Below are 25,231 nucleotides of genomic sequence, written 5' to 3' on the forward strand. Positions count from 1 at the left end.
TTGACTAATGGCTCATAGCTCTTCATGAAGCAGATAATGACTTAAAATAGAATATCAAACTCAATAGAAACAATCACAGTAATGGAAGAATAATTCTTTGTTATAGAATTATTACATGAAAGGAAACACTGACAAAACAGAAAGCTTTCTGAGGAAAACTTCACCAGGTTTTGATGAATACTACCTCTTTTGATGTGCCTGCTAGATTTTCTCTTCTCTGTAATTGTTTTTGAAAGGTTTGCTAAGGAATTGCTGATGATTTTTGATAGCTGAAACATAAAGCACTTAATGGGAACTAGAAAGCCATTTAAAGGTTTGTAATAAATTCATATATTGCCACTATATTTCTCTTAGATTGCAATGTCTCTTTTGTACTCCAGATGCCATCTCAAAAAAAAAACTTCATACAGAGCATATGGATCAAATTTTAGCCAGAAGGGAAAAAAATTGTTGACTTGGCACTCAGCATTTGTGACCCACAGAGTACTTCTACAGCCAGCCAAGTCATCAGTTTCCTTTTCTGCTAGGCAGTGGCAGCTCTGACTCCTGAAGAACACCTTTGCATGTGAAGCTTGGGTAACTTAACTCTGGCAATGATGAATGGGTACTGCAACAGACTGTAACTTAGCAAATTCAGTGCTAAGCATTGGAACTGTAGCAAACTTCAAAAACTGAAAAATGGATGGGAGGACTGAAATGATGTAGAATACTATGGAATTATTTAATGGGTCCCTACTCTAGCAAAGTCCTTGAACTAAGTAAGTCAAACTGGAAACAACTTATCAAAAATGCACACCGTTCTCTTGAAGAAAAGATTGCAGGGTAAGAAACCCACCAACATAACAATGGTAAGAAGCAGGCAGCTCAGGTATCACAGACACAGGATAAAAACTGAATAGAGTGTGGTCACGAGCATCTTAAAAGTAGCCCTGTTCTTTTGACTCTTTCTCCTTGTTTTTTGGGAATCTTGTTTTGTGAGGGGAATATATTTTTAATTGGGATACTCTTCATATTTTGGTGCCCATGTGCAAATTCTTTCAGTCATTTCTGTTCTTGCAGTTCACTGCTGAGTGCTATGTAGATGAGCATGCTGAATACTGCTCCTGAAAGAAAAATATCCATGAAATGAAACAGGACCACAGCAAAGTGCAATACACAGACTATATTTTATTACTTAGGTTGTAAAGTAACTTAGTGTTCAGTTGCTCATACAAAAAAGCTGCTTAAAGTAATAAAAAATTCAGGCATGCCTAAACCAGTAATTTTAATCCAAGAGATTTTTTTCCTTTGGTAAGTTAATTTAAAAAGACTGTAGTAATACCAGTTTTAAAAACTTAGAATATCTTAATTAAATTTTGAAAATGTTTTTCTCCTAACAACTAAGAGGACAACAGGGACATATCCAGCTTTCTGTGCTTATTTGCAAATCACATGTATTTATTGATTGCTATTTTGGTGTGGCTTATGATAAACCTAGCAACAGTTTTTGTGCTTTCTTGGAAAAAAAAGAGAAAAGAGTGCTATCAGTGAAGATCCTTTTCCTATTATACCATGTCACTCAGCCTATGCTCTCTGCAGGAGACACCTGAACTCCCATATTTTAGCACTCAGAAAGCTTTACTGTCAGGGAACTGCTCTAGACCTTCAACTAGGTAACAGCAGCATGAAGCCCTTGGTAAGGAACTGTCTGTGTTCTTGTCCCCCTAAAGTATCTAATCCATTATCAAAGGATAACCTGTCACTAACTCTCATGGGAGCTGTGGGGGTTACAAGATGTGTCTGTTCAGAAAGCTAATTCTGCATTTGGCCTTGGAAGCTTTCCCAGCCACAGGAAGACTACTACTGTGTCTCCCAGGCCAACTGGAACATCTAGATTATATGTCTGGGTGAGAATTAAGAGAAGGAAAAATGGTCTAGGGAAAAAGGAAGCAAGAATGACAACAGACACCAAAAAAATGCAGCATCCTTAGCAGACATTCAAAAGTCATCTGTACATAGGGCTGGGCAACGAGCTGTGAGTCTGCTGTAGCAGGGGGTTTGGACCAGTCCCTTTCAACCTCAACCAATCTGTCATTCACTGGGAGGAAAGAAAAAAGAAGCCAAAATACAGAAATTCTCAAAACTCTGAGGTTTTAACAGTGAGATCTTGGCATCTATCTAATTGTACAATATGCAACCATAGACATTTATGCTATCTTTAAAACCTCCTATAATAAATTCTCTTTTCTATTCATATTGCTGACAGTCTTCTTTCTTTTCTTCAGTCCTCTTCCTGGTCTACACAGAGCAGTGACAGTTTGCAGGTCTTGATATGGCCATATCTCAGCAGGTCTGGACATGCTGCTACTTTGAGATGTCAGGCTGTGTAGGATTATAGAAACATATGCTCTCATTTTTGCATCATGGCGGGGGCATCATTTTACGAAGTGGGAGACTTTTACTTATTGGAGCAGTCTGGGTTCTGCTGAGATTTAGGAAATTTTACAAACATTCTCATCTGATGGGAATCATTAGAGCCACTGTAGAGAACCAGCATCACTGGCAATTACCCTTATGACTGTATGATCTTCAGTAGGCTGATTAAACTAGTTTGGCACCATATTATTTAGGTGGTACCAGGCAATACTTTGCTGAAGAAGATACGCTAAAACTCTGAGTTGATATGAATTTTAGAAGACTACCCACTGAGAATCCAAATTAAAAAAAATGTGCCATTTTTAAGTGACTACTATGGAAACAAATACTGCCTCAGTAAGGCTGGGATGAGCACATTCCAGCAAACCATTAAATAATTCTACAGGCTATTGCTTACACTACAGGATGCACTGCAGGCTCTTTGTAATACAACTTACACTTGACCTCCTTCTAGGTAGAGGCTTGAGGTTTAGGTCAGTATGGAGGACTCTGAAGTCAAACAAGAGTCAATGGCTATGGGAGCAGAACTCAGGATCTTTCTTTTGACTCCAGACAAAATTAATCCTTTTCTTTAATGGTTCTGAATCAGGAGATGCTTGTACTCTTGCATTTGCAGAACACTGCTTGATTTGGAACAGGCAGCCGATTCAGCAGATGTGCTGAATGTTCCCAATAGTCTTGAAAGCTGTCTTGTGTATTTAAAAAATCCTTATTAAAAAAAAAGGTATTTTTTTAACTAAACAGGTTAACGTTAGTACAGCAAAATCAGTTATTGCAGAAGAACAGAACTGTCAAACCCCAAGAAGCATGTTTTTTTCTTCTCTAAATAGAGAGAGAGGGAGAGAGAAAAAAAAAAAGCTGGTTATGATCCTGCTTCCAGAAATGGTGGGATACTAATTACTTGAAGACAGAATAAACACTGATTCTTTAATGCACCCATTAACTCAGTACTCTCTGAAGCCGGGTTAATATTTCTTACTTGCTCCATCGCACCCTTGGCTGCTTGCTGGAACTCAACACTACCTGCGACCAGGATGCACCTGCATAGCTACTTCAATTATTCCATTAAGATGAACATTGTACCTAATTGGTAATTTCATTGGCATCATAAGAGAGGTAGCATTTTAAGATTTAAAGAGAATTTAAACAGAATTTAAGCAAAAGCCCTGGCTGCAGCCATTGCATCCCCCTTCCCTGCTGGCAGCGCGACTCGTTCCACTCCTCCGCGACCTTCCCCCAGCCGAAGTTTTCGCGTGCCGCTCAGGTGCCTCATGCCGGGCGGCCCGCGGCGCTCACCCCCGCCCGAGGGACCGGAGCCAGGTGGGGGCCCCGCAAAAGCCGGTGGGGAGGGGGGGGCTGCGGCTTCACCGGGGGCAAGCCCCTCGCCGGGTGGGCAGGGGAGCGGCGGAGGCAGAGCAGCCCCCGCCTCCCGCCCGCTCTCCTCCCCCTTCCCCCGCTCCCGCCTTTTGTGCGCCGAGCCCGGGCGTCAACGGGCGCCGGCGGCCGCGGAGCTGACAGGAGCCCGCGGCTATCGGCCTCGGCAGCGGCGCTGTGGCGAGGGCGGCAGCGCTGAGCCGCGGCCGCTCCCGTCACCAAGGCGCTGCCTGGCATAGAAACAGAGACGGACTGACAGACACACGCAGCGCGGAGCGGCGCGGGCTCGGGCTCGCTTTTGCAGCTCCTCTCCTCCCTGCACCATGCTCCGCTCCAGGCAGCGCCCGCTCGCTGCTCCCTGAGGGCAGCCAGCTCCGCGCCCGGCTAAGCGGGCGGCTGGCACCCGGCTCCTTCCCCCCGCCCCCGGTTACCTGAGTTAGCTCCGTCCCGGGCACTTTGGCAGCGCCTCCGCCCTCTCCCGCTGTGGCAGCCCTTGTGCAGCGGAGGAGTGAGCCGCCAGCAGCCGGAGGGGCTGCAGCCGCCGCCGGGGGAGACAAGCTCAAGCCCCCGCCCCCGGAGCTCTTCATGGCGTCTCACCAGCAGACGAGGATCCAAGCCTACCTGGAGAAGAATAAGATCGGTCCCCTCTTCGAGGTAAGGTGCGCGCTTGCCGGCCAGCTCCTCCGCGGTGGGCAGCGGTGGGGGCGGGGTGTCCCCACGATGGTGGCGGCCCCCTGCGCAGCCCAGGTGAACGTAGGGGCGAGGATGAGTTTGAGGCGCTGCTTCAGCAGTGCCGGCACCCCTCACTCTGTCCTGCAGCACGCGTGTGCCCTCGTGTCTCTCCTCCACGCCCCTCCCTTCCCGGCTATCCCGAAGATGTGCCCCGCTTCTTCGCCCCACCACGAACGCGCCGCCCTCTTCTTTGCACGATCCCGCGCGCGGGTCGTCAAACAGGTGCCCCTCCGCCCTGCCGCCCGCGGCCCGAGTCCCCGAGGCCTCCCCCGTCGGCGCTGCCGCCTCGCCCCGGCGGCCGCGGGACAGCGGCCCGGCCCCGCCGTCCGACCGCGGGGAGCCGCGGACCGACCGCGCACCCGCCGTGCGCTGCGAGGGGAGGCGGTGCTTCCAACCCCCGCCGGCTCCGGGGCGGTAGCGCTGAGCGCCGGGCTCCGCACGGCCCGCGGGCGAGCCCCGAGGCGCTGCCCCTCCGTGACCGGCCAGCGGCGAGGGACAGGTGGGTGCCTCCCACCGGGAAACACACCCTCGGCCGAGCACTCGGAAAGAAGTCTGTCCTGCGAAAAGTCCGTGTCGATGGTGTTTTCTGAAATTTTTATCTGCAGTCACACACCGTGTTTTTGCTATAGATTTAACGTTTTCTTACAGCGATGCACTTGCAGGGATTTGTAGATGCACAGATGTGCATATTTTACTATTTCAGTACATAAGCTGTGAACACTTAGAATTTGAAAGTGTGCTAGAGCAATCGTGATTATTGCCACTTTATCATCCTGTTTCTCGTGCAATTTTAAACATCTAAATGCACATATATTATGCACAGCACTCTGGCAGTATTATCACAAGGCACAAGTCTCCTTTTTTCAGTATTTAACTTGTTCTCAATCAAGCTTACTATGTATGAAATCTCTTTTTTTCTGGTGTGGTGGACACCTGGTTTTCAGCGTATATTTTGCCACCCTCCATGAGAAAGGTTCAAATTTAGTTAGAAAATTGTTCACTGATGGTCTGTTTCTATATTTTTTTGTGTGCATAGGCTGTTGACATACACTGTGCTGGTTCAGGGCTAGCGGTGTTAGATGATTTTATTTTGCAATAAATAAAGCCCCATTTGATGGAACAGTAACTGGGTACTAGGGAACAGCAGGTGACTTTTCTAGTTAAGGAATTGATAAAAATGGAAACATTTGTGTGGTTTAATTCCTGAATAAAATTCTGTTCAATCAGCTGTGTTGCTAGATCTAAGTATGTAACTGACGCTTGTTTATTTCAGTGGGAATTCAGTGCTTTGGGGTTGTTCAAGGGTTAGGCCCTTGACAGCTCTCATTCTAAATTTCCTTAACCCATAGGTTTACACATTAAAATTCAAGCGAACCACTTGACATCTCTGTTCTGAGTCACTGTGTTTTAACCTAGTTTCTCTGTAGTATAAGATGCTTGTCTCTATTTGGATTCTTGTGGGATGTTTTAGTTATCAATAGCAGAGAGAAAGATTAAGAAGTTGTATTTGTTTCAGCATTTCACATATCACCACTCATTTCACTAATCTTTGTAATGCAGGAATTTTATTGTCATATAAAGAATCTGTGAAAGGCTCTTTGCATAACTGTGCAGGCTGTGTACAGGTTCTTAGTGCACTCCTGTATTCCAGGAAGGCATTTTGGTGTGAAATCTACTTACACACTAGTGACTGGTTTTAAGATCTAGGGGTATAGCATTCCTACAGCTGTTTACAGTTATTTTAATCCATTACACTGGGAAGAAGATGATCATGATTCTTATCTCCTCTATTTCCTAATTGGCTATTTAAAATCTACTTACGGATTTAATTTTTTAATGTACGTTTTGTTCTCAGTAGTTTACTGAAGATCTACAGCCTGTGCTTGATCTTGTAGTCCTTAGAAAAAGGAAGACAGGTATTTGAAGTTGATGGGAATTGATCAAAGACTATGCACGGATGAATCTTGTACTTTATACTAGTATTCCTATTAGATGTGCTTTGTGGTGTTTCAAGAATACCATGTGTTCACAGTCAGATATAGTCACTAATATGTCAGTTTTTTCACGTGTCTAAAAGTTCTGACATGTTGCAAAAGGAGATCTGTGCTTTGTCTTTCATCCAGGAACAGCTAGCATTTTCTTACACTGCTTCTGGTTTGGATGCTAATTAACTGTCAGTTGTCATGGATGACGGCCATCTTTTTTTCTCAGGAGTACTAATTTTCTAATACCAACTCAGAACAGAGTGGACTTGAGTTCAGTTTTCTCCAGTGTTATCTGCTGAGCAGGTTGTGACTGTAATTGCTCAATATGTACTTCAAGTCAACATTTTAGATGAAATAAATGAAATAAAACAGGGTAGCTGAGGGCAGTCACAGGAAAGAAGGACATGGAGAGAGGACCTGAGAGCTTTCTGAGATGAGAGCAGGGATAGTGATGCATAAACAGATTGTATTTCATACTAGCCTAATGAATAATCAGTGATGGGGGGACTTTACACCACTGATTTTAGACAAAGGCACAGAATGCTGATGGATGGAACAGTTGGCGGTGTACTGAAGGTGAAGTACAATTCCCCTGCATTACAGTTAAGAGCAGTCGTTGCTCTTGCTAGTAGGTCATTGCGTTCCAGTATCCTGGTTGTGTCTCTTTTCTCCATGCTGTCCTGTATTTGTGGCCTTCAGTTGCAGTGGATAGGGATTTTTGTACTTCATTAACCAGCAGTACCTACTTAAGAACATCTTTGCTGAAATTTTGTGTGGTTTGACACTGGAATTATATTCCTAATTTGCATGAAAGAGAAGTGTTCAAGAGAAGTGCTGACACATGAGATGCAGGAAGACCTTAGGCTCTTCCTTGGTTCGAAAACTGTTTCCTTCTCTGTAAAGAAATGTGAGGAGTAACCTCCTGGAGAAAGAATTAATGAGCTTAAGCTGACTCAGCAGGCATTGGTCTTCTACTGACTACCAGTATCTGTTAACACATAGTAGGAAGCCCTATCCACTCAGCTATGAATGGTTACTCAGCCCAGATTCACTTGGTTCCAAACATTTTTACAAGGTAAATTCTTATTTATGGGTTACAGGTGGGAAGGAAGGTGGGTGGGAATTAGTGTGTACATCTGAGACTGTGTCAGTTTTGAGACTTGACAGGTTGCAAAACAAATTTGATACTGCAGCCTCATTTTCTCTTTTGAATGTAGATCCCCAAGTCATGACTTTTCAAAACTGTTACTTCTCTGCCATTTCATCTTTCAGGTGCCCAAGATTTTTGCAGGTAATATCGATGTGAACCTATGACACAGCTTCTAAATGCTCCAGGGCATGCAGGTGTTGTTAGTGCTGACAGTGAGGTCTTAAACTGAGCCCTTATATTCTGTCAGGCTTCATGAGCATCCTTATCCTGTTTTGTGTAGTTTTTGTTGTGGGTTTCTTTTCTTTTTTCTTTTGGTTTTAGAAAGAAGCTTACAGAAAGCTTAGACTTGTAAGAGATTCTTGGCATCTGAGAATACTGTGGTTAGACAACGAGTTTAGATTTGAGGAATGCCCTTTAGAAATGCCTCTTTTCTGGGATTTTCGTGGTAACACATACCATGGCACTACCTGATTTTTTTTTAGATTTTTTTTTTAGATTTTTTTTTCCACATTAACTTGGAATGTAACAAGAATTCTAAATATGAATTATTTCTGTGATGAAGCTTCACTGTTGTTTTTTTTTTTTCCCATCTTTCTAAAATGTGAACAGGAGGTATGTGCCTAAAATTGGCTAGGACAGAGTATTCAGAATCAGCACCCACTCATTTCTGTCTGAGTGAAGTATTGACCCACTTTGCATTTCAAGCATCCAATCCAACAAGTTCTATTTGTGTGCTAATAATCTCAATGAATAATCCTGCTGCCTGTATCCATACATCTATTCTTCTGCACAAGTGTATCTCTTTAGTATCCAGTTGTGCTCTCATTTGGGCAACCTGACAGTTAGTTTTTGTGAATTTGAAGGCTGGATCAGCACTTTTGAGAACAGATTGCAATAAATCTTCAAGAGCTCTGAGATGAATTTAGTGTTTTGGAATTTTTTTATTTCTATAAGTGCAGCTAAAAAAGCATCCAGCAGGTATATTGTTGTTATGCAAACCCAAGAACTGCAATTTCTTTGAGCTATAAAAAGCCAAAATAACTCTTCTCAAGGTAAACATGCCAAACTCCTGGTTGCCTAAGATTTTTTTTCTCCAAGTAATATGGAATTAGAACTGTAATTTTTATTTCAAACAACATAAAGGCTTCATAATAACACCCTTAGCTTTATTTTTCTTTCTTTAGGAGACATAATTACCCTAGAAAATAAAATGGGAAACTTTTTTTTAAATCTATGATGGTTTTTCTTTCCCTAAATGAAATAGCATTATTGGTGTATATTATGCAGTGGTATATATTATTTAAATAAAATAACTACATTTTTCACTTAAACCTTAGCCTATTTGGTGATGAACACTATCTATAGTGCATCTTATGACCGACTTGGTCAAAGTTTGGTGATGAATTTTGGCGTTTTGAACTGTCTTCTGAAGCAATGTTTACCCTTGAGTCTTAAATACACAAAGATAGACACTATCAACTTGAATGTTTAATTAACCAGTTCACAATTTCTCACAGTATAAAATTATGTTTCAAGCTGCAATATCTGCAATTTGAATGATAGAGGTGAGCTCAAAGAATTGTTTTCTTTTGAGGTTGCTCAAAACCTCCAAATTTTGAGTATTTTGGTATTATACTTAATGGGTTAGATTCTGTTGCTAGCTTGAAAGGGTCTGTTTTATGGATTACACAAATGTATTTAGTGAAGCATTTGATTTCAAGGAGCTAGATGGAGCCTTTGAAAGGCTGAGTTTTTCAGTACTTAGACATCACAAGGATCATTTTAGGCACTAACTGGTTAGCCAGTGACGTTGTTTCAGCCTGGCAGTTCCTCTTGTAGGGAAGCCAGTGTTAGCTGGTTTTCAAGTAATGTGTGGAAACCAACAGTGATCTAGAAATGCTGCAGTCTTACACAGAAGGGGGTAGGGAATCACAATCAAGTTCTGATTTTTATTTTTGTTGGTGCCTGATGCAGTAAGATGTTATTGTAGCTTTGATGTGCACTGATGTAAAAGACTTACTTAAGGGGAATGTAAGTCAAAGGGAAAAATGGTGTAGAAATGTCCTTTGCATTTTGGAGAATTCATCATATATTCTCATAGTTGCCTTAGATAACTTTAAGGGAAAACAAATTAAAGACTCTAATTAAAACTACAGACACACCCTTTTCAATTAACAAACAGTTCCATAAGCAATGGCTTTATGCTCATTACTTAGCTTTTGTGGTGACCAGCAGGATGCAAATGTCAGAAATTTCCCTGTGGTTGAGGCAGTCATAATTCTACTCTCCTGTGTAATCTAAGACTAAGAAAAAAATGTTTCTGAATGAGGAAAATTACACTACCTTGCTGCCTGTTAACTAGTTAACCTCTCAGCATTTAAAAGGAGTTGCATTTTTGTGATGTTTACTCCTCTGGGAATTTGTCTGAAGTTAGCTGAAGACTTTAAAAGCATATTGGAATAAGACAGTGAAAGAGATCATAGATACAGGTATGCACTTCTGTGGCCAAGAACATAGATAGTAATCACATAAGCCTTGTTTCCATAGTGGCAAAAATATTACTTGCTTGAAATGGAAAAGTAGACTCTCTTAATTGATTTCTTAATTGCTTTTTAAAAAAAAATTCTTTGGCAACAGACACAAACAGAATTAAATAAAATAAATAAATAAAAATCCAAGTAGTAGTTAAATTGGAAGAATTGTATCTAAAATACGGAATGATAAGGTGAAAGTGTCATAATAGCATCCTGTTATTATGTTAACTTTTAATATTTTAAACTCTCAAAATGACAATTACTTTGTTTCTTGAGAGGAGGAGCAGAAGGCATAACTATCTTGCATCAAAAAATACCTAGGAAAATGAGAAGTAGTTCTCACTTGAGTTGTTCTCACCATCGTGTATCAGTAAAGCCTGATTGCTCAATGGTAATGTGTAAAGCAAACAGATATGATACTGAATTTTTTCTAGCAACTTGTCTAATAATTAATCAGTCTGGATCAAAATAAGCCCATTACTTCGTGTTTTATCACATTATGAAGTATTGTCAAAGCTTAGGATTACATTAACAGTATTGAAGTAAGTTCTTCAGTTTTTTGTTTTGTTTCTTTTGGTTAGTTCAGTCTTTTTGGTGCAGATCAATATTAAGTGGCAAATATAAAGTAAAATACTTCAATGGTTTTAACTCTGCCTGTAATTTTTTCTAATATGTTCTTTGCTGTTATTTATCTGTGCTTTTCCAAGTGGGCTAGATAGTATCCATACTCCAGAGTCAGCTCAGTCTCAGCCTTCTGTGTTTTTAGGAGCTTCTGGGAGGGAAAGGAACAGCTAGTACTTTAACCAGCATTTCTGTCACACGTAATGTGCTATTTCACTGTTCTGGAGCAAGTGGGTTTCTTAAGTTATCTGCTTTATCATAGCATTGACTAAAAAGAAACACCTAGACAGACACCTTTTATTAGTGTTTCTTATTTTAAAAGTGTTACTTAGTAAATGGAAACTAGAAACATAATATTTACATTGACTTAGAAACATAATATTTAAGAGTATTTTAACATCATGTTCTTTCACAATTTGCCTCTTATTTTGAATGTCTAATCAATATTCTTTCTTTTTTTTACCAATATCTTTTATTCTCACTTGAGTCTTTTCATTTGTCTTATTTATGCAAATACAAAAGTGGGGACTAATTTCTCATTTTCAATTGTCTAATGATTATTTGGGATTTTTTTCATACAGTGATTTTTAAAATATTTTTTAAAATCTTATGATATTTTATTTTTCTGGGAAAGCATATGTGTTTTTGTATAGGTGAGGAAGGATAGAGATACTTTTTTACCTCTGGACTACAAGAGGTGGCTAGAAGCATTTTTATGTTCACCAACTTTTGGAACAAATACTACCCAAACACTTTAGTGTCCATAATTACTCAGACAAAAATTAGGTGTTCTTTCCTGTGTTGGGTATTATCCCCCTTGCACAGATGCACGCTTTTTCTCCTAAGAAATGTCATAGGACCTGTGAAGTATAAAATAAGGATAGGTTCTATGTTGAGTCTTTTCTGCCTGAAGCCCTAAGATGTGGTTAGAAACCAGTGAAAGCAAGAGCACTTTCAAATGTAATTGATAGGAAGCCCTTGGTCTCCTGATTAAAGCAATGGGCTGTCTCACACATTACTAAAGGTGATGAAAAGCAGCACACTGAGAAACAAAGATTAAAGATTTTCATCCTTGGACACAGGTAAAGAGCATGATCACTTGAAATGCAAACCTATGTCTTTGCTAAGACAACCCAACACCCAAATCTGCTCTTACAGAGAGGGTAATATCCTTTTAAAAAGCTTGCAATGGACACTTTTTTGATGGCCTTAACTTTTATGTTAGGTCCCATATGCTGTGCTTTGTCAATTCTCCTTTGTCTACTCAGTTTCACTGAATGTTTATTTTTAGTTCCATCTATAAATGTTCAGGCAAAATAATTTGGCTGTAGTTCTGTTGCCTCTGGTTTTGCTCTTCTGTTCATTTGGGCAGTTTTCTTCCCTTATTCAAATAAAATTCAAATATTATCTTTGCTTTAAACATGGAATTTCCAGTGAAACACTTCAGATTTTGGCATATATGTAGCACTATAAGGAGATGTGTTACAGTTATGAGAAATGCATATACAAAATTAAGAATGCATGTGCGTTACTCATGATAAATAGAAGTCTATTTTACATTAGCCACCTCTTAAAAAAATCTTAGAGATTCATTCAGAGAGTGGAAACTTTTAATTATGTATTCATGTGAAACATCCTTTCTCCTTCCTCATTTTCCAGCTCCCTACAATATTCAATAAATGACATCACTCTACTCATAAACGATATTTCTCTATAGTGTCTGGTACAATGCACTTACTATACAATAGCTTTTTTGTTGGCTTTTGTAAGAGCTGCTTTCTGGGGCAGGAATCATGAGAGTTTGAGTCTTTCAACTGTGTTGGAGCCTTTTTAATTGAATCTTTCCTCCTCTCATAGTGTTTTACTCCACACACTCTGATGGTTTAGTGTTCAGGACTATGGGTTATGAGGCTGATTTAATAGCCAGTTGTTGCAGGTTCTGTTCATCTTCATTTCTGGCTGCACATTCCTGCTGCCCTTGTTCCAGAACTGGTGGTTGTGTCATGTTACCGTTACCCAGTTGGGGAATATGAAATAGAAGAAAATGAAGTCTACAAAGAAGTGAAAATTGTTCAGTAGGCTGAGCTCAGTGGGTCACCACGTAGTCTGATGAGGAATGCGTCATTGACTCGGGAGAGAAAATGTAGGTGGCCTGAGGGTGAAGGGAGGGAAGGACAACTGCTTTTCTCCAGTAGCAAGCTACTGGGTGGGCATGAGAGATTTGGAAAGCTTGTGTGCTTGTTAGCTTCTTATGGGTCTTGTCTTTTAAAGGCACAGTTCCCCATAGGTTGGGGGAATGTCATGGAACCCAGTTGATTCTGTGAAGGAGCAGAAGAGGGAATTGAATAATTAGGGAGGATGGCTGAACAAATTAGTAGGAAATAAATCATACGAATACACTGTGAGAGTGAGAAAGGATAGGAAATGGGAGGGGGTGGGATGAAAAAGATTAATGCTATATTTCCAGCATGTTCTTTTTCTTTTCTATTTTATTTTTATAATCTTGGTCCATAGTGTCAAGTGGTTACCTGGAATCTGTACTTTCTTTTTTAAAAGAAAGGTTCTAGTGGTGGTGGTTGCTAAGAGTATAACCAAAGAGTGAGAAAATCAGGGAAAATATAACTTATTATGTAAAGAGTATGGATGTTTTGCAGTGTCTGACTCACACCTCTAGTACTTGATCTTGGATGTATTCCTTAGGCATAGATTTGCCAAAGAGTTAAAGGTGTCCTTAGCACCACTATTAATACTAGCTCCTGTGCCATGAACTCCTTCATTAAGAAGGAACTACACTCCATTTTGACAGGTGTTGTGCCTCTGCTGACATTTGTATGAATGGAGAAGTAAACAGATTGTGATTGTGAAATATTCCTCTGGTTGGGTATCTCTATCAAAGAGAGGAATTCTGAACGAACGTAAGTTCCATGTTCATTTTGGTGCACTAGTGCAGGAAAGCTGCTCTGTGTTGTTGTTATCAGAATTCATCCTAGAAGCTGAAATAAGTGGAAGCAGTCTCTTCTGGAGACATGAGAGATGGTTCACAGAATCTGGAGACATGAGAGATGGTTCATAAAACTGAAAAGGAAGGGTAGTTTCAGCTGTAGGTGACCATTGAAGAGAACCTCTGGAAGCAATTATGCATAGCCCAGTTAGGAAGAAAAAAGGTTTATGATGCAGACTCTGTGATAGTTTTGTAGAGATGGAATTGGAGGCTTTTGTGTAATTAAGGATATTATTTCACTTGAAGGAGAAGAAAAGCGAGATGGGATAATTTCCTTTACTGAGTGTACTGGGATTTCTCAGACTGAAGTATGTGTGCATGTTCATGCTCTGAAATATAGACATATAGACACTGTGAAACATTGAGACAGGCCTGAGAATCCCATGTGTGCTGGACAGAGATCCCATATAAATTTGGCAGGTGTTGCGTGTTCGTGCATTGTTCGTACATGCCCATTGCATGTATGACACGCTCAATACACCCAGTGCAACCTGGGTGTTCATCCTCCTCAGGATGCTGAAGAGTCTTGTCCTTCCTACGTAATGAGGACAAAACAGAGATGTCCAGGGAAATGGAAGTGGAGAAAACCAAGGTTTGCAGATGGAGAAATTCCTCTGGTGTGCCATATGAACCACCACCCATAATTGTGCTGATGACATACTTTTGCATGATGTAGAAACACCAGTTAAAAAAGGTGTTTCAGAGCTCCTCTTAAGTGTGTCATGGTTTAGAATAATGCCATTAGATAGTAATGCCTGTAGTCTAATACAAAGTGTAAATAGTGAAGCTATTTGGAGACAGAAGCTGGATGTAGACTTACCAGTAAGGAACAATGCAGAGAGATAAACACAAAAAGAAGAGTTGCTAGAGTAACAGATTTAATCTTGATTTCTTATTCCCTGAAGGAGGAATACCTGAAAGAAAAAGACAGCAGGGGAGAAAAAGAAGCTCAAGAGAATTTATTTTATTCTGTGTTTCCCTGTGATAATACAAAAAAAGATTAGAAAAATGAAGTTGGCCAGAATGAAGATCCACTTAACATTTAAACACTGAAAAAAGTTAACTAGTAAGGAGAGGACATAAAATATATACTAGTTAGGATACTAAAATGATAGTCAATTATGTGGCTACATTCCTACTTTTGCTGATGCTGTCCTGCTGCATTATTATGTATTATTTTGTTCTTGTGTTTCCTCTTCCTTTGTCTTGTTTGTCTGCATAGAACCTGCAAACCCCACTGCCTCCTATGGTCTTCACATGGTTTAGGAGTTTTCACAGCAAGGCCCTGAGCTCATTATGGTCTTTCTGCTTTCTCTTCTTTCTTTGTGTTGCCTCAGTGCCTGGTAGTGCTATTAATCCCATTAATTGGTGCCACACAATCAAGAAAAAATTGATTTCTCCCTCCTTCTCCACTGCTTAGTGTGGAAATGCAGAGCTCTGACAAGTCTCAAGGCTGCAGTGCAGTCCATGTGAGCACGCTGTATTCCCACAGGGAGCCCTGCTGCAGTTGATGAGACCCTGCTTTACAAGAAGAAGGCCTTCACTCATAACCAGGCAGATTTAGTATAATATTAAATAAAGAACAATCAACTCATCAGGAAGCTTTAATTGGGCAATCACTGTCAAGGTTGGGAAGTTACTTTGCAATCTTGGAAACAAACAAAAACGTACACCAGTGACTCACAGACGTTGTTTTCTAAATAAAAAAGCATTAGAAAATCAGATTAATAATGCTTTGACTGTTATTGAAAATAGCTCTACAGCTTCAAAACCCTATCATCATCTAAAATCACACAAATTTCAGCTTCTCGAAATTAAGTGATTTTTAGTTGCCTAAGCCATTGCAGTCTTGATGGTAGAAGTGTCTAATGAGAAATGATGGGCCTAACTCCAGTTCTAGTTATATTTCAATTATCTGACCTTAATAATTACTGTTGCTACCCACAGAAAGTCTCCAATTGTTAGTACAGCAGTACCTCTTTAAATATCCACCTAAGGCTCTAGCTTTCTTGTAAAATATAAACCTTTAGTCCTTTGTTTGAAAACCTGAGACAGAGGACATCTCCTGGATGTTGCAGGTTATGTCCCTGGTAGGCTAGTGAGGACATGGTGACTAAATCCATAGTGACAGTTTATATGGAGGAGATAGTCTAGGTGCAAATGATACTTTCAAGGAACATATCAGTTCTGTGTATGTGTTAAATTTACCTTGTTGGACTAGAAAGTGACTTCAGTAAGTTGATCCATATGATATAATTATTACTACTCATATTTTTTATGTCTTTAAAATAATTTTTTCCTGCTACTTTTTCTTTCAGGAAAAATATATTCATTAACTTGTGTTTTTGGTACACAGAGACTGATAATAATTTTTTTCTTATTTCATAATTACACTTTGTATTAATGGCTTTAATATTGCCATCATATGTGTAGTTTAGATAATATATAACTTACAGAGTGGAAAGTATCCAGCTTATGTAAGCTAGTATTTATTTAGCTGTCCCCCTTATCTCGGACCTACTTTATTTGTGGGCATGATAGAAGTGTCAGCCTTAAGCCTGTACAACCAAAGCCCTTGGACTCAGAGGTCAAACAGTGGTGTCCGACATCCTCTCATTTCAGAGCCTTTTTTTTTGCAGCTTGCTATTGACACAGTTCTCCATTTTCAACGGCTCTTTAGAGCTACTGTGAGTTCTTTCACATTACTTCTTTAGGTGAGGGTATTTTAAGGACTTACTTTAAGTTACTTTAAGTAACTGCAAGTTACTTCTAATGAAACAAATAATGGCATTAGACCTCTTTTCTGTTAAACATGTGCCTACTGTATGTGGTCAACAAAGTTTGGTGTTTTTCCTCATATGGTTCAACTATATGTTCACTTCTGCTCATCAGTTGTCTTTTGCTGAAGAATTCTTTTCTGGGCATGATCACAGAACATCCTTCCTCTAAGGAGGAAGTGTCTTGTCTGAAGGAAGTTTTCCAGTGACTCTGTGCAGAAGTTGTATGGGGATGTGTTCTTCCTCATGGTGCTTCGCAATGGGCAATACAATTGTGGAAAGGAGGGAAGAAGTAGAGTGAGAGGCTTTTGTCTCTTCTGATGGTGATCAGATCTCTGTTTTTGACATCTAAATGCACTTGTGCACTGGTTAAGGCTTTTTTTTTTCTTTTTTTTTTTTTTCTTTGTGACTTTGGGTGAAAAAAGAGCATTCAAGTAAAATTTCCACACAGGATGTTGTAGTTGTGTCTAGGCACAGGGAATTGATTTTTGGTTGTGGAAATAAGTTAATGCAGGACTGTCCTGATGCACATGTTTAGATTGAATTTTTGACATTACATACTGCAGGACTAAAATAAAATATAGTATTTCTTAAATGAACAAAGCTAAATATTATTTAGGTATCTGTACTGTTCTGAATATGACTACTGAATTATGCCTGACATTTTATATTTTTACATGTCCTCTGGGGAATACGGTTGTGTCTTTTTTCAGGGTACATTTCAAGGTGTTCAAATAGAATGTAAAATATTGTCCTTCCTATATGGAGTTAAATAAATTGTATGCTGCAAATCTCTATTACCTTAATACTGTATTTTCATCTTCTGGCTGTAGCAAGGGAAAGGTACCATACAGAAATTGTCCTGACATATTGCAAAAGGGACTTGCCTGATGAGTTTTGAGTCTTATTCCAAGGCAGTACACAGGCAGTAAATGAGGTGAACAAGTAAATCAGTGGAGAGGATCTTGGACCATGCATTTTCATCAGGGTAATCTTGGTGCCTGATTTGCAAGCACAGGTTTTCACTCATAGGAGCAGCCAGCTGGGCAGCATGGTGGTCATCTTCAGTAGGTGGTGTCATCTCCTGGGCTCAGACCTCAGCATTGCCAGGTGTGTGTGTTTTGAAACTCCAACCGTGAAGGGCCTGATTTCTGGGAGAAGCCCAGATGGCAGCCTGGGAGTTCCCCACATTGCTGCCATTTTTAGATGGAGACAGGCAGTGACTGTAACTTCTCAGGGCTGAGGCAGAGCAGTGAACCTGGCAGTGCCGCTGGGAAGCAGTTTGGGAACCTCGGAAAGTGGCTGGAGGCATGTAGAGCATGATACCTCTACATGTGTTAACATTTCCTTTTCTGGGTAATTTTGCCACTGTATCTCTCCTGCCTGATGCTTCACAGTTCATACTGCATTCTAAACCTGTATACTTCAAGCCTGCTGCACTGTTTAGGTCAAAATGGACACACCTGCATGTTTTTTTCCCTATGTGTTTCTAATTGTTGATTTTTAAGTTTTTTTTTAGCCTGATTATGATTGGATCATCATTTTCAGAAATTTCTTCACCTTAAATAGCAGAAATATCAATTTTAATTTCACTTGAAACAAAGAGATAGTCCATGATGGCAGAAAATGTTAGAAATTTGTCAGAACTTTGCAAAAAATTTTAAGAGAAAAAAAAGTAATTGAAGCATTTTCTTTGGCGTCTTGGTTGCTGATGAGGACAATCAAGAGGTATTTTGGCTTAACTGATGGATGATAAAGATCCATATGGAAGCTATCAGAAGTGGATTTTGCGTTCAGTTGAACTGGAATTATTAAGGTGTCTTCCTGGTTGAGGCTGGAGATAGATTCAGGTACACTGATATCTTTTTGAAATGAAATACTTGCCAGTATCATGTGGTAACATTTAATAGATGATAGTACACAAAATGGAGGAAGATCTCTAGAGTGTAAAAACAAATCAGTCAACATTTCTTTTTTATTAGTTAACATGATTATTTAGATATTTACTAGACTATTATTAATTAATGCATTTATAATCAAATTTTGTTAAATCTGTGGACTGATGGCTTCTGCATAGCAAAAGATTCTTGTATTCATGCAATAAAGAGACCAATTATTTCCAATTTCACTGTGGTTGGTTTTTTTTTTTTTTTTTTGTGTTTTTTTTTTTTTTCAAATAGCAAAGTTCAAGTGTGTTAATTAAGCAAAAGCTTCATCTATACTTAAGTGGACACTAGTTGAAATAACTTAATATAAAAGTGTTACTTGTAATAGTAAAAAGATTTTCCAGTTAGAGAAGCACTGAGTATTAGTAGTGTTGTACTAAACTGAACTTGACTAGGTGTTCTCAAAAGATTTTAGAACTTGCAGAGAGTCTGCAGTGGTGGTTACCCTGACAAGATAATGCACATCTTGTGTTACCTGTGACAGGCAAATCAGTGTGACCTTTCCTGTGGGGGGGGGGAAATAGGATACAAGTAGTTTTAAGTCAATCAAGCAACTGCTTACATGTGAAATAACCTCTGTCTTCTTAAAATGCTATGTAAAAAGCACTTATTATTTAAGGAGTTTCATGCACAATCGCAGTATATAAATTCTACAAATATAAAAAAAACTCTTTGTGTTTTGCTGTGGTGAAAATTAATTTCCAGATTTTTCCACAGCAATAAATTCTGACCTTTCCAGTTGAGAAATCTCTGTTGTATTGTTGCATATTAAACATTTAGATCTATTTAAAAAGCTGATTACGACATTGATATGAAGTCTTATTGAGACCAAGTTAATCTCTCACAGGTAAATAACAGGAAATTAAGATGTGTATCTGAATAGATATTAATCTATTCAAAGTGTATGAATAAAACTTATAATTATATTGCATATTGCTTGTAGTTATTTAGTTGCTGTACTAAAGGAACATGTCCAAATTACAAGATTTAAGTAATTTCTAATGATGGAGCATGTATTAACTTCTTTGACATTTGTTTAGTGAACATTTCTGGAGCAAATTTACAAATTTATGTAGGCAGCTAAAGTCAAGATAATTAATTCTATGTTAGAACTTCCCCACCCTGGGCTCTGGTAACTCACATTCTCCATTTTGTGTCACTGTAATTTCTGGTTATTATTTGAAGCTCCATGTGAATAGTTTAAAAATTCTTGGTCAAGATTAAAAAAAATATGAAAGCAATTTTTATAGTAATCTTAATGCATAGAAGTTACACAGAATATTTAATAACTGTGACAATACACACTAGGCAGTAGAACGTTTTAAAACATCATCTCACATTTATCTTTCTGTATAACTTGAATAAATCTAATGGTGTAGTAATGCAAAGTTACTGGAGGAGTGTTTGGGAGGAGAAAGAAAAGCACCTGGGAAGTGCGGTGGTTGCTGCACACATTTTTAAAATGTGTATTATCAAAGTTTTCCATGGGATGCAATTGAAAGGATTTCCATCAATCTTCAAAACATTCATTTGCCTTTTTTTTTTTTGTTGGCTTCCAGAAAAAAGGAAGGAAGTGTTCGTAATTCTAAAGTCACAGAGCAGTGATCTAATTCATCAAAGCATTTTAAGCATGCCCATGGCTTTGTAATTATTTACTTCTCAGGCATAAAGAATATCTAAGATTAAGGGCTTTGCTGAGTCAACTCCTCAATATACCAATTGTTTTTTTCATATATGGCCTTCTTCTGATCACCACTCATAAACCCTTGATAACCCTTTCTATAGTGGTACTGTACTGGGTCTGACAGGGACTGGATTTTCTTCACAGCAAGCCTGTATGTTGGTGTAGTTCAGATTTGTGGCTGAAGCAGTGTTGGTACACCAGCCTTTTAGCTGTTGCTTAACAGTGATTGCGCAGGCTCAAGCCTTTCTCTGTTCTCTCTGCCCACCAGCAAGCAGGCAGGGGGGGTATGGATTGGGAAGGGACACGCCTGGAACAGCTGACACAACCTGGGCAAAGAGATATTCTGTACCATATATTTTCATGCTCACTATTTAAACCTGGGGAGTAAATGTTCTGAAATATCTGTTGCTTGCAGACTGGCAAGGCAGTGGGAGGTGGTGAGTGATTGCCTTGGTGTCACTTGTTCTTTGATTTTGTTTTTTTTCCTTCTCTCTTTCCTGTGGTTATTAAGCTGTCTTTATCTTGACCCATTAATTTTTCTTGATTTTGTTCTTTTCATTTTTTTCCCTATCCCACTGAGGGTGGAAATGAATAAGTGGCTGGTGTGTGCTTGGCTTCTGGTTGGGGTCAGCCTACCAGAGGTAGCCACAAAAATGCCTGCTACTTCAGTTTCTGGCATTACCCTTCCTCAAAAACGTGTGAGACAGGTTGAAGCTAAGTCACTGAAGCTTAAACTGGAAATACGATGTGATTTTTTTTTAACAGTTGCAGTAATGAATCATTGCACATGGTGGAACAAGTGATTTTAACTTAGACCTTGAAATTGAAAGGAGATTACTTCAGCTGATAAGAGAAAGATCAGCTCCAGCCTATTGAGTTAGCTTTTAGGTAAGGCAGTGATGTGCAGTCAGTGTTGTTTTATGCCTGTAATTTAAGTCCAGGTTATAATAGTCTTTCCTAGTCTTCATCTATGAGTATTATTTTGATGTAAATCCTACAGATCTTTCAGAAAACCAGCAGTTTTCATTTTCTTTGGCTGATCTGTGAAGTGCATGCCTTGAGGGCAGAATTTCAGTAGTTGACAGAGTGGATGGAAACTGAGGAAGGCTTCTGAATTATGCTTCAGGGAAACCTAACAGTCTTTCTGCAATAACATGAACTACCCTCATTTGATAAATCTTTGCTCAGTTAAGATAATGATATGGTAGGCATAATTCCATGAGTGTGAGATTGTCATGCAGAGATACAGAATTGCAGGATTGCAGAAAGCTATCATAGGAAATCTTTGTGATTTGAAAACTAAACTATGGGAGAAAATATGATAACTGTTGCCATGAGTGGCATCTCTGAGAGCATGTCTTTAACCTTTTCTTCTTCTACTGAGAATTATTTAATGTTTTAGAGTAACCTAGTAGCAGTGACTTCTCTCTTGACAGCATTCTTGGAATGCTTGAATGGGAGAAAGGAAATATTTCAATATTTCTGAAGGTGATTGAAGGTGTTTGAAGCTATTTTGTGAACTCAGAAGTGGTAAAATAGATTAGGGACAATGATATTTGAAATACTAAGATTGTGAGAGGAAAAAAAACCTCAAAGGATAAATAAGTGAAAAGATGCAGCAAGAGGTTCAGATAGATATTGCATGTTATAATGTGTGTGGTGGAGTTTGATAAAGTGTCATGAACTTACTCAGTGAAACTTTGAAATTGTCCACCAGACCCCCGTATTCCTAAGTAAGATCAATGATGCATATTTTATCAAGTATTACATGCATGAGTTGGAATTATTTCAGATAGAGATAGTTCATCTGAGTCAGGGAACTGATCTGCAAAGGACTTATAGTGGAACCAGTCTGCTGTTTCCATTCTGCTCTCCAGAGTCCCCCTAAAAATGGTTAGTAACATAGCCCCCAAAATTGGCCTTTTCTTATTGAATTGGTACAGATATTTAGTAGATGAACAATTAAGAAAGACAGCTATTCAATGTTTGTTTCCAGACTTCCTCCTGTTATTCGCATTCTATGAAATGTTACCTGTGCCACTAGTCCCATACCTTAGATTTCCCCAACAATGCCACCTTTAGGGGAGTTTTGTTTGCACCAAAGCATCAGAGCCACCATATCAGCTTTGTACTTTCATTTTACTTCTATGTCCAAAGTAATTTCTCTGTGGGTTGTGTACTACAGTCTTGTGATATTAAATTTAACTGCATAGATGTCTGAAATGGCATCAGTGAGGTGTTGAAAAAAGAATGTGTTGATTGAAATTTTTTTAGTCAGTTCCAGGTAAAAGTCTGAATATTTTCATGAGCAAGCTGAATAGGACTACTATTTGTTCTCAGCTGTTATTCTGCTATGGTTAGTTTGAAGTAAACAGTATGGCACAGGCATATGAATTTTATTTGTGTGGAAATTTGTGTAGGATTGAATAATTTATTTTATAGGGAGTTGTGATGATCATTTCATGAACATAAAATATGTTCATGTCCATTTCGTTCATAGTTTATAATGTGATTCTACTACTTTTAATGAAAAATTGCTCAAGAATATTTAAAGCCTGGCTATTTTCCAGAAGAAGGATGCTAGTATTTTTCATTTATTTCCATAGAAATTAATCTTTTTTTTTGATAGAAGCAGTCATTTAATATTGTAATAATAAGCAGTCATTTCTGCTCTTATTTAAGAATTTCAGACTCTTAATTTAGTCAGTAAGAATAATGTTAAAATATACTTTTTAAAAATTATTTATTTTTGTTTCCATGCTTTGTTATTGCAGTAATCAGAATGGAATTCTAACAAAAAAGTGTCAGTCATTAAAAAGTTTCTTAAACCTACTGTCCTTCCACAAATTTTCCCTCAATTTTGTATCTTCTTTGTTTACTTATAGCCTGTATGAAGGGGTTAGCAAGTCTAAATTTAGATGTCTAAGTGTCCAAGCTTGACTGTAGTCAATGCATATATCCAATAAGTCAGTGGAACCAGAAAAGCAATTCTTCTTATCCTGAGTGGACATACTCTGGCTGGTCAGCTGGGAGGCATCTTACCCCTCATGACTTCTTTATTGACAAAGTCACTACTGACGTCACTGTGAAGACTTGCTTTTTTTAATTGTATTTAAACTTCTAATTTAATCCATGATTAAATTAGATTAAATTAAATTAATACACAGCCAGAATCTTTGAATGCTGTGCCATAGTCTGTAAAAGTCTGTACAGTTAACACATGATTGTTGTGTAGTCACCATTACGAATTGCAGGGCAAGATAGAATGTCTCTTAATTAACTTAATAACCTGATAGGTACATTTAGACAGGGCTAATTAGGACTTCCTTGTAATTGGACTTATGATTAATAGACTGTGAAGACTGTTTCATTTGTATTAAATGCCTGGAAAGTTACAAGGAAATAAAAATTTGAGCCTTCATTGAATAACTAATGGAGGACCTCAGGATAGCACAATAGTGAAAGATATAAAGAATTCTTTATAAAATATTGTTTATAAATTCTGGTATATTCTTTATAAATAATTAATATATTAAACCATTACTTTAGACCTGGTGTTTTTTTCAAGATCTTTTGCAGCCTTATTACATGTGCATGAATCTCTCTTGGAAATATCCACAAATGAACTTCTACAAGTTATTTTTTTAAAACAGTCTTAGTAACATAGTTCAATAAAATTAGTGAATGTAGGAGCATATGAAGATACCTTTACAAGGTATGAAGAAAGAAGAACTGGTTTGCACAGTACTAGGTAAAATCCATGAAGCTGTTAACTGAAAGAGCTTATATCACCTTCCTGTTCTTTCTCATTCTGCAGAGCCTAATTTGGGGCAATAGAATTGGGAAACAGCAGAAACTGATGTATTCATCTGAGTGCTCTAGTCTGTAGTAACCAGGGAAGTTTCCTTTGGCCCCTTTTCTGTGCTCCAGTATGTCTCAAGGGTGCACAGGGAATTCATAATTACTGACTTCTGAACAGCTTCTTCACTTGTTACACAGCTGGGAGGAAGAGACTCTGTGGAGTCCACTGATAGAAAAGACAAAGGGACGTAGAGTGAAAGGAAGACATAGCAGTAGAAAAGAGATAGGAGGAGAGAAATTATGGGTAGTAAGCAATTTATTTGGCATCATGGAGACCCAATTTGCCATGGCTTTTTATTTGTTATAAGGCATGTTGTGCACAGAGCAATAGACTTGCTTTATCTGAATTGTAGAAAACTTAGAAATTTCAGCTAAAAATGTGAAAAGTATAATTAATATTTTTAAGAGACTTATCTTTAGGTGTCTTGCATTTTTGTTTTTATGAAGAGTTGAAACTTACCTGATGATTTGTTAATGAAAAAATGAATCTCAGTTTCAATGATCTTGTGCCATTTTTGTTCTGCTTTTAATGCAGAGGCGTCTTCAGTGAGACTAGTTGGTCTTTTCCCTTTTCTTTTTCTTGTGAAACCGTGCCTACTTAGCACATTGTGAGTCAGATCAGACTGCTGCTAACCCAAAAGGAATTTTATTTTTGTACCTTGTACACTTTAATTTTTCTTATTTAATACATTCACTTTTGTAATCTTTTTTTAGAGACATTTCAAACATGTGAAAGTATATTTAGAGTACCATGTAGTATGTTATTCCTACTGTCTATTAAGATGTCACCTGAGGAACAGATGAGGTCATTAAGTAAGCTTTTGATCATTTAATCAGAAGTTTAAGTTAGTTTTGCTAGAGAATGGTGCTAGAATGAGAATACCCTTTAGCTGACATTCCTAATCTGTAATATCTTGTCACCTCCACAAAAATATGTATTTTTACTTAAAAAATTAGGAGAGCACTCACTATGTACAGTTAATGTTGGTGAAGCTTTGTGCTTGTTTCTTGTTGGGTGGCTTGGGTTTGGCTTTATTTTTGTTTTTCTTGCCCCTCCAACCCTCCCATCTCATGGCATAGCCAAGCAACTGAATGCAGGCAGCTAGCATATTTCCATGTAATTGCCAATTTGCTGGGGATGACAAAAGTCT

The 25,231-nt window shown here is 38.7% G+C and overlaps 1 protein-coding gene and 1 long non-coding RNA gene across 6 annotated transcripts in view; one reads left to right on the plus strand and one right to left on the minus strand.

Moving 5' to 3' along the window:
• Positions 1 to 1,147: 1,147 nt before the first annotated feature.
• On the minus strand, positions 1,148 to 4,808 carry LOC128796557 (uncharacterized). 2 transcript variants are annotated; one of them, XR_008433836.1, is made up of 3 exons: positions 4,411 to 4,808; positions 2,853 to 3,123; positions 1,148 to 2,361 (listed from the first exon to the last, which is right to left on the minus strand). It is a non-coding gene; the product is annotated as an uncharacterized LOC128796557 (long non-coding RNA). The 2 variants fall into 2 exon arrangements; XR_008433835.1 differs by having other exon boundaries at positions 2,853 to 3,237.
• Positions 3,723 to 25,231, plus strand: part of C1H8orf34 (chromosome 1 C8orf34 homolog) — a 191,223-nt gene continuing 169,714 nt past the window's right edge. For all 4 annotated transcript variants that reach the window (XM_053958307.1, XM_053958298.1, XM_053958316.1 and 1 more), the window contains exon 1: positions 3,723 to 4,443. In XM_053958307.1, the coding sequence (XP_053814282.1) occupies positions 4,375 to 4,443 (69 nt within the window). In that variant the 5' untranslated portion in view covers positions 3,723 to 4,374. The remainder of the gene's footprint in view (positions 4,444 to 25,231) is intronic.

The sequence above is a fragment of the Vidua chalybeata genome, chromosome 1 (assembly GCF_026979565.1).
Source record: "Vidua chalybeata isolate OUT-0048 chromosome 1, bVidCha1 merged haplotype, whole genome shotgun sequence".
Lineage (NCBI taxonomy): Eukaryota > Metazoa > Chordata > Aves > Passeriformes > Viduidae > Vidua > Vidua chalybeata.